The 10,154-nt window shown below is 47.6% G+C and overlaps 1 protein-coding gene across 1 annotated transcript in view; it reads left to right on the forward strand.

Annotated features, from left to right (window-relative positions):
• Positions 1-1,467: 1,467 nt before the first annotated feature.
• LHX5 (LIM homeobox 5) overlaps positions 1,468-10,154 on the forward strand; it is a gene marked incomplete at its 5' end in the record, with an annotated part of 9,325 nt that continues 638 nt past the window's right edge. Inside the window, 3 exons of the mRNA XM_015828256.1 lie at positions 1,468-1,745; positions 6,095-6,260; positions 9,871-10,149. Of these exons, the coding sequence (XP_015683742.1) occupies positions 1,468-1,745; positions 6,095-6,260; positions 9,871-10,149 (723 nt within the window). The remainder of the gene's footprint in view (positions 1,746-6,094; positions 6,261-9,870; positions 10,150-10,154) is intronic.

Consider the following 10,154-nt stretch of genomic DNA (forward strand, 5'->3'; position numbering starts at 1 on the left):
GCATGAGAATATACTTCCCATCCCATCATTAAGTTAGACAGCCTGGCTGAGACTCCTTTGATTTGTCGTCCAAAATCTCTCCAGAGCAGCAGCTGGCGATGGCTTTTCCAAATAGCTCAGCGAGTTGGCTGCTACCCCTGTGCTTCCAAGCCCTCCTTTTCCACAGCTTTATCTGTTTGGCTGATTCGTTAATGAATCAATTAATTGATTGCCTTCCCACTGCCTTTGGGCGCCTCTGTCCTCTCTAAGCGACTCCACTCCTATTCTTTGACACAGGCAGGCCCGTTTCTCTCTGGATGCTTCTTCCCAAGGAACCTGAAAGCCAACAGAGAAGGTTCATTCACGGATAGCAAGATGGGGCGGTTCCCATCATGGGAGGGCAGCTTTTTTGGGGGAGGGGGGGAGAGTCAAAGGGAAGGCCTGTTAGAAGGAAGACCTGTTGGTTGATGCTATTTTCTCCCTTGCTTTGAAATGTCATAAGCTGGCTCCGTTGCATGTAAACTCTTTCTCCCTTTTCTGCTGGATGAGACCCAAGGTAGACTTTCTTCTGACTTCCCCATAAAAGTGCTGGACAGAGTTTATCTCCTTTATCTCGGGCTCCCAAACTCAAGAGAGACACGCTGTGGTTTTTTTCCCTAGCAGATGTCTATATTGTTCCTTGTCTTAGACAGAACCTCGCTAGACTAAAGCAGGCAACCTGTAGTAGTAGAAGAAGCGGAAGAATCTCAAGGTGGAGTTAAAAGAAAGATCAGCCTGGGATCTGTACATAGTCACAAGCAAACCATGTCCGACCCTTTTGAATCCCATTGACCCTTGTTAAATTCCTAGCAGGTGCTCCACCATGAACTGAGAAGAATCCTGTGCATAGGCCTTTTAGCAATGAATCAGTTGAATTGGAGAATATTTATAGCTCAGGGTTGAAATGAGGAGTCCTTGGTGCTCTCCGAGCTTGGTGGTTTTCTTGCAGACATTTCATTATCCAAACTAGGTAACATCATCAGTGCTAGCATCATTGAAGGATGAAGGGTCCGTTTATATAATGTATGTTGTTATTTGTGGTTTTTACTTGTGTGTAGTGTGCACTGTGGACAGTACTTAATTTACACAATGACAATAAAGATATTCTATTCTATTCTATTCTATTCTATTCTATTCTATTCTATTCTATTCTATTCTATTCTATTCAGGACCCCTCAACTGGATCTTCACATGTGGACCTGGCCTTTCATGCCTGACACTAACTACTATCCACATAAAGCATATACTCTGGGAACTCTTACGGAGGAGCCATCTTCACCCTCATTCTCACACACAAACTCAGGGCTGTTTTGCTCCTCCTGAATGCACTCCTTCCCTCCTAGGAATCCAGGCCACATTCCACCACTTCTGGCTAAGCTCTCCCCATGATGCTACTTGCTCTTTCTTCCTCCCACCCTCTTGACCATTCTCCCTTTCCCCTCCCAACAGTTTCTTCCTGTACCGATCGAAGTTTATCTCCGGACCTTCAGGACCCCATGCAGGACGATACAAAGGAGACAGACAATTCCACTTCCTCGGATAAAGAGACCACCAACAACGAAAATGAGGAGCAGAACTCTGGGACCAAAAGAAGAGGACCTCGGACCACTATCAAGGCCAAACAGCTGGAGACCCTCAAGGCAGCTTTTGCAGCCACCCCTAAACCCACCCGGCACATCCGGGAGCAGCTAGCTCAAGAGACGGGGCTCAACATGAGAGTCATCCAGGTAAGATCAAATATTTTGCTATCATGGAGTTTTGAAGGGGTCCAGTTGGAAAATGGCAAGACCATGCTTGGAGTACTGCATCCAATTCTGGTCATTGTGATCCCCCCACCCCCCCAAAAAACAACAACCCTGTTGAGATCCTAGAAAGAGTGCAGAGAACAGCAGCAAAGATGATTAGGGACCCTAGATGAAGGTTGTTGGAACTGGGAATGTCTAATGAGAAGAAGAACTAGGGGTGGTATGATAGTCCAATATTTGAGGGGCTGTCCAAGAAAAGAGGGGGTCAAGCACCTAGAAAGTAAGGAGATCCAGGCAGTTCATATGGATATAAACAATTATTGCAAGGTTAAACTCTCTACAAGAATCTGAACTACTAACAGTCAAAGCAATTTGTGCAGTAGATAAGGAATTCGCGCTGGGCTGGACTTAAATCTCTTGTGGGCACAAAGGGACTCATGACTGATGATGCATTTGACCCCTCCCTCGGGCTCAGCCTGGTCATCTTCTATGGGGGGGGGAATCATCCAAAAGACCTGAGGGCAGGACAAGAAGTAATGAGTAGAAGCTGAAATCCAACCTAGAATTGAGGAGAAATTTCCTGACAGTGAGAACAACTAACCAGTGGAACAGCTTGCCACTGTGGATGCTCCATCACTGGAGGTTTTCAAGAAGAGACTGGACAATCATTTGTCTGGGATGGTATAGGGCAGGGATGTCAAATTGTGGGCTGGACGCGTCACGAGGAAACTGCGCCCACCCCATTGCCGGCAATGGGGAAAAAGTTCCAATACATCGCGCGACGTCACATGACATCCCGAGTTTGACATGTCTGGTATAGGGTATGCTCCCTGAGCAGGGGGTTGGACTAGAAGACCTCCAAGGTCCCTTCCAAGTCTGTTATTCCGTATTCTCTTCTATTCTGAATGATTGTTTACCATACTTTTACCAAGAGCCCTGGTGGTGCAGTGGTCAGAATGCAGTATTGCAGGCTGACTCTGTCCACCGCCAGCAGTTCGATCCTGACTGGCTCAAGGGTGACTCAGCCTTCCATCCTACTGAGGTCGGTAAAATGAGGACCCAGATTGTTGGTGGGGCAAGATGCTGACTCTGTAAACTGCTTAGAGAGGGGCTATAAAGCAGTATATAAGCGGCATATAAGTCTAAGTGCTTACCAAACATCTGCAAGAAAACAGCCAAGCTCAGAGAGCAGCAAGGATCCCTCAGTTGGATCTTCCCATGAGGATCTGGTCTTTCACGCCTGACACAATCACCCCCATAAAGTATTTACTCTGTGAACTCTTAAGGAGGAGCCATCTAATAGATAATCTTTGGGGGTTTTTTTGGATTCTTTGTGGACATTTATCATACCCCCAGAGGTTTTCTGAGTATGGTTCTAAGGCCTTTTAGAATTAAGTCTTCTCCAGGTCCTTTCCAATTCTGCCTTTTTATCTACCAAAGTAGGGGCATACACTTCTACACCTTTTAGGTGATACTATCACTTCTCACCATGGACATCTGGAAAGAGTCTCCAGTCCTGAACCATCTCCAAGGACTTTTCTCCCCCCACCCCTTCCAGGAAAAGGAGAACCATCCTGAAATGTTGACAGTGACTTTGTCAAGCTGTGGACTTCTTTGGACTCCTTTCCAGAATGATTTTTTTTATTTTTACAGCCAGCCATCCTCCTTCTTCATTATTGTCTTCTAGGAAATATTCTGAGCGCCTAAACTTTTGCTGCTTTAATTAAGAATGGGATGTTAGGAAGTCAGCTTAACAAACACCAGAATTTGCAGGAGTGGCAGCCACCAGATCCCTTTTGGAATGGAGATTACTTTGACCAGATTTCTTCCCAATTTGCCCGCTGGCAAAGAGGAGGCAGGCCAGTCCTTCCATTTTCTAGGAATCTGCTAAAGAGAGAACTACAGGAGAGTTTTCAGATTCAAAGCAAATATGCTGCAAAAATTAGTCCTCGAGGGCTCGGAATGAGGTCTTCTCTGCCCTGAGTCTTCCAAAATAGATCAGCTTTTCCTTTTAACTAGTACCCTTCACAGGTGGGAAACGACAGTTTCCATCCAACATGGGGTGTCTGGTGGGGAAGATCTCCAGATCTTCCAGATTCTTGGGTTCCTGGTCCCTTAGGGAAGTTGCTATTTGTCTGAGGATCTTCTCAGCTCCATAGGCCAAGAAATCTGGTTGACTACCAACTCCAGTTATTCTTTTTTTTTTAAATCTTCTATCTTTTCAAAATTCTCTTCTTTTGCTTGGCACCTCAACATGGGCCTTCTTGGAGAAAACTTCCACCTGGATTTCCCTGTTTGCTTAGGTTTAAATTAACTATGGACTAGGCAGGGGCTTCCAAACTTGGCACATTTTGTGACTTCAATTCCCAGAATTCCCCAGCCTGCATGATTGGCTGAAGAATTCTGGGAGCTGAGGTCCACAGGTCTTAAAAGTGGCCCATTTTGGAGACCTCTGGACTAGCCCAGTGTCTTAGGATTCACATACACCCCCAAATTAGTTCCATAGGCTGGGTTTAGCCCCCCTGTAACTGATTTGTTGATGACTCAATGAATCTTGTGAACACACACCCCACTTTCTTAAATCATTAGCTAGTGTGGAACTAACCAGAGTGAAATTAATGTATGACTAGCAAAGGGGAGTGAGAGACCCGGCTGGTATATTAAGTATTTTTCGAATCTTCTCCTCCATTCGGGAAAAAAGAAATATCCTTTTTGAATGGCCTCCTCCACAGAGCTGCACCCTGGGTCTTTTCTGATGAATAATCTTCTGTCTGGGAGGATTACGGCCACATTCTCACCACGCACTTAACCCAGATCTTCAATTGATCCCTTTGCTGAGTTCCCCCGACCCCAACCACCAACTAACCCAATGGGAGGCATTGTCCAGTCCCTCCCAGTTGTCACCTCCTTTCCCTCCACCCAGGCATTCGAGATTAACCCAGCTTAGCTGGTTGCGTGAATACAACAATCTGCACGAAACAAGTGCAGTTGTGCTGATAGAAGGGAATCTTGGTAGCTCAGCGTTGAACGGTGGGGTCCTTGGTGCTCTCCGAGCGTGGATGTTTTCTTGCAGACGTTTCATGACCCAGCTTCATAACGTCATCAGTGCTAGGATGAAATGGGGTTTGTGGGGGGAGGAAGAGGAGGAAGAGAGGGAGGACTGTGGGGGTCCTTGGTGCGCTCTGAGCTTGGATGTTTTCTTGCAGACTTAATAACATCATCAGTGCTGCTAGGAGGAAATGGGGTTTACACAGAGGAGGAGGAGGAGGAGGAGGACTGTGGGGTCCTTGGTGCTCTCTGACCTTGGATGTTTTCTTGCAGACATTTTATTACCCAACTAGGTAACATCTTCAGTGCTAGGAGGAAATGGGGTTTACACAGAGGAGGAGGAGCAGGAGGAGGACTGTGGGGTCCTTGGTGCTCTCTGGCCTTGGATATTTTCTTGCAGACATTTTATTACCCAACTAGGTAACATCTTCAGTGCTAGGAGGAAATGGGGTTTATAGAGAGGAGCAGGAGCAGGAGGAGGACTGTGGGTCCTTGGTGCTCTCTGACCTTGGTGCTCTCTGACCTTGGATATTTTCTTGCAGACATTTTATTACCCAACTAGGTAACATCTTCAGTGCTAGGAGGAAATGGGGTTTATAGAGAGGAGCAGGAGCAGGAGGAGGACTGTGGGGTCCTTGGTGCTCTCTGGCCTTGGATATTTTCTTGCAGACATTTTATTACTCAACTAGGTAACATCTTCAGTGCTAGGAGCAAATGGGGTTTACAGAGAGGAGGAGCAGGAGCAGGAGCAGGAGGAGGAGGAGGAGGACTGTGGGGTCCTTGCTGCTCTCTGACCTTGGATATTTTCTTGCAGACTTAATAACATCATCAGTGCTGCTAGGAGGAAATGGGGTTTACACAGAGGAGGAGGAGGAGGAGGAGGAGGAGGAGGAGGAGGACTGTGGGGTCCTTGGTGCTCTCTGACCTTGGATATTTTCTTGCAGACATTTTATTACCCAGCTAGGTAACATCTTCAGTGCTAAGAACAAATGGGGTTTGCAGAGTGGAGGAGGAGGAGGAGCTTGGTTGTTTTCTTGCAGACGTTTCACTACCAAACTAGGCAACACCATCAGTGCACCCAGTTGCTTTCTAGAAGGATCCTTCTCATTTCCTCCCCTCCTTTTTCCAATTGCACCGCCTTCTCGGGATTAGCACCTGCCTTTTCCCTTCCTCCCATTTGGGGTGCAGCCCGGTCTTGGGGAATCTGGGATGGGTGTTGCATGTCCGCTGGGAGACCCTCCCCTTACCATCTCTCTCTCTGCCCCCCCCCGCCCCCCCAACAGGTTTGGTTCCAGAACCGGCGCTCCAAAGAGCGAAGGATGAAGCAGCTGAGCGCGCTGGGCGCCCGAAGACACGCGTTCTTCCGGAGCCCTCGGCGCATGCGCCCTCTGGGAGGCCGGCTGGATGAATCCGAGATGCTGGGCACGGCTCCTTACAGTTACTACGGAGGTAACCCGGTTTCTCCTCCTCCTCCTCCAAAAGGGAGTTTGTTGGGGTTTATTTTTGTCTGAATGTGCTGCTTCAAGGACGGGGTTCTTTTCTGGGGCTTGTTTTCTCTTGCACTGAAGACTCCCGGGTCGTGGGAAAAGGGTTAGTCTTTTGTTTCCAAGCCAAGGTCTTGGTTTAGACGGCGAGCGTTTGAGGGTTTGGGTCCTGGCTAGGTTGACCGCGTACTCCCATCGTGGTTTGTTGGGTAAGCCACAGTGGCTGGGCTCCCCAGCGTCGCAAAGCCCCTGGACTCCGTGTCAGGGATCCGGGTGGCGCGCCTGAGATGCTCGGCCTCAAGCAAGGGTGTGCACGTGTACGTGCACGTGAACCCAGCCTTTGGGGTTGAAGCATTCGGGCTCGAGACTTCACGGGAAGAGGGAGGCGGATTCTTTCTCATTTGCTCGCAAATAAAAAGAAAACAAAGGCTTCTTGGTCCGCCCGGAGGGGAGATTCCAAATCTGGAAAAATTAACCTTGATTAGGAAAGTTTTGCGATTGATGGAAAAGGCAGTGTTTTCCCGTGAGAGTTTTTTCCCCCATTTTTTCCTTTTGCGTTTTTGGCCTCTGTTCCTTCTCTTTTCCTTTTCTTTCTTTCTTTCTTTCTTTCTTTCTTTCTTTCTTTCTTTCTTTCTTTCTTTCTTTCTTTCTTTCTTTCTCTTTTTTCTTTCTTTTTCTTTCTTTTTTCCCTCCTTCCTTCCTTCCTTCCTTCCTTCCTTCCTTCCTTCCTTCCTGGTTTACTCTCTCTCTCTCTCTCTCTCTCTCTCTCTCTCTCTCTCTCTCTCTCTCTCTCTCCTTTCTTTCCACCTCTTTCAGATTGGGGTGTCTCCAATGACCCTTGGCTCTGACCCTACCTGTATGCCTGCCGCACCTTGTTTTTGTGGTTTTGTATTCAGTTGATCTCTGCAGGACACTCATCAGAATAGGCCTCCTACTCAGTTGCTCCGAATCTGAGTGTCAGCGTGTACAATTGGAGCACAAGGTTGCAAAATGGGGAACGGATTCCTTATGGCTTGGATAAGGAGTGAGGTTCCCGGAGTGGGAGGTGTCTTTCAGCTGATGGAGTGGGTTCCCCCCCCTTTTTTTGATAATGCATAATTGCATTATCAAATGCAATTTATATGGGGGGGGAGAGGGAGAGAGGGGGAAGAGAGAGAGGTATTTATTTTTAAATTGTGTGTGTTACAATTAATATGTGTACACAGCTATACCTCTAGTCTTGTGTTTCTGTGCTGTTGGGAGAGTAGGCAATATTTTTGGGGGCATGAGTGTGGTAATTTGTGATTATTGATAAAGTCAGTGTCAATTATTAGCTACCACAGAAGTTTTCTCCGGCACAATCGGTCCCCGAACTGATTCTTCAGGTTTTCCCACGGTGCCCCCATCCCCACGTGCATTCATCAGCTTCTCTTCACTTCCAGTTTCTCAAAATTCACAGTTTTCTCCAGAGAGTTTGGGTCTTCACGTAATGTGTCCTAAATAGAATAATTTAAACCTGGTCATTTGGGCCTCTGGCTTGATTTGTTCCATTGTCCATTTGTTTGTTTTCTTCACTGTCCACCCTGTTCTCAGGAATCTTTTCCAACTCCAAAATTCAAAGGCGTCAATGGTCTTCCTGTCCCGCTTCTTTTAAAGTCCCACTTTTCACTTTCATAAAGCGTCCAAATGTCAGGATTCTGATTTTTGTAGGTAGAGATACATCAGGGAATCTGAATGTCTTCACACGGCTATTCTACCATGTGCAGGTCTATTGCATATTTCTGGTTCCTTTCCTGTGGATGGTTAATCCTAAAAGTCAGGAATTCTCCACCACTTTCATAGCTTCAAGGATTCTAAGGCTGGACATGTCATTAGTTCGGTCTTCTTGATAGCTAATTTTATTCCCATTTTTTTTCCCCCACTGTGCTCCTTGACTTTTACCGCTAAAGTAGATTGGGTTTCTAGATCTGGATATTGCCCTTAAAAAGGTGGCATGGGTACATGTGCATAAGCGTGGTTATAGATGTCCACTAAAATGTATTTTCATCAGGTGATTATTTTGCAAAGCAATGCAGGGTAATAGGGCAGAAAGTTGCACATATTTTAAGCGTGAACTAAAAAACCTCGCTAGCATGGTCAGCTTTGTTCAAGGGCCTAGTAGTGAATGAGTAGACCTTGGTAGGTCTGTGTTTTCTGAACTGGATTTTGATTTTTGTCCCCTTGTGTGTGTTTTCACATGTGCATTTCCAAATGCAGAATCTATCCCGTTCTCTCTCTAATAGCCAATGCAATTTGCAGCAATTGTGCCAGCACATTCCTCCTGGTAGGGAGGGGAACCCCTTTCTCTTATCTACCCCTCCCCACACCTGCATCCCACACCCCCAGTGTGGGGGTCTGCCATTCAAGCCCCCACCTTTTAAGACCCAGCCCACAAAGCTGGGTTTTCAATGAATTTAGGGAAGATTGATCGGCAAAAGCGCCTTTGATGTATTTCCTTCCTGTGTGTGTTTTGTGTGGGGGGGGGGGGGTTGGGGGGAAATGGCGATTTTGTGGCTGTGTTCTTACAGGTTGATCAGGTCAGATCAAACCTGCTGAAATGGCCTAGCCAGCAAAGTTGTGGTATGGAATTCAGGAGCAGGAAAAAAAAAGGGTCTATAAGGAGCATTATTCCTTAGAATCAAAATAAAGGGGACAAAAATTAAAATCCTTTTGGAAAGCACAAATCCACCAAGCTCTACTCAGAAGTAAGTCCCGGAGAACCCCATGGGTGTCGCAGCTTCCCATTGGGTCCAACTGTTAGGAAAATGGGCCTTACTTAGTAGAGTCAGTAAGCAAAGGATTGGGTTTAAAGGCCCCAAATACATTGCCTCATAAGGCAGGTGGAGGAGGATAATGGGAGTTGTAGTCTGAAGCAACTCAGAGAGCACCCCATCGGAGGGTTATTTGGGGGGGGTGTCTTATCCTGGCTTGCTGTAGGGGATTTATCCACCCCAGGGGTCGAAATGGAGAATAAACCACATCGGTTGGGTCAGGGTCAGTTTCTCCAGCTGTGCATTAATACTGGGCTCATTCTGGGGTCTACATATCCGGGGATAAGCAGTGGGGGCTTCGTGAGGGACCTCCGAGCCTGGTTTTTTTTAAAAAAGCTCTGCTTTTTAATCCAATTTGTTCCACGCAAAAGCTCGTGATCTTTTGCGTCCCCCCCCACTTTCCAATCCCCCCCAGCCCTCCTCCAAATGTGGTGTGTGGGTGCAACTCAGTTCCTTTTTCTGGGGTGCAACCCAGTTCCTTTTTGTGGGCCGCACATCAATTCTTTGTGGGGTGCCACTCAGTTCCTTTTTGTGGGGTGCAACAGATCCTTTTTCTGGGGTGCAAATTAATTCCTTTTCATGGGGTAGAACAGCTTCTTTTTGTGGGGTGCAACAGATCTTTTTTCTGGGCTGTAACTCGGTTCCTTTTTGTGGGGTGCAAATAAATTCTTGGTGGGGTGCAACTCCGTTCCTTTTGGGGGAGTTGCAATTCAGGGGAGCCTCTCCCATTACTCACCCCCTTTCTCTACTTTCTTCCCCCCCCCTTTCCCCCCTCTCTCCTTCCAGATTACCAAGGCGATTACTACGGCCCCGGGAGCAACTACGACTTTTTCTCGCACGGCCCCCCCTCGCAGGCACAGTCGCCGGCCGACTCCAGCTACATCCCGACCTCGGGGGCCGGCTCCACCCCGCTCGGGCCCCTGGACGCCCCCTTGGCTGGACATCACACCTCGGAGAACCAAAGGTACACGGATATGATCTCCCACTCCGACACGCCCAGCCCGGAACCGGGGCTGCCCGGCTCGCTGCACCCCATCCCGGGCGAGGTCTTCAGCGGGGGTCCCAGCCCC

Source organism: Protobothrops mucrosquamatus, unplaced genomic scaffold, assembly GCF_001527695.2.
Source record: "Protobothrops mucrosquamatus isolate PMUCROS unplaced genomic scaffold, P.Mucros_1.0 scaffold4357, whole genome shotgun sequence".
Taxonomy (NCBI): domain Eukaryota; kingdom Metazoa; phylum Chordata; class Lepidosauria; order Squamata; family Viperidae; genus Protobothrops; species Protobothrops mucrosquamatus.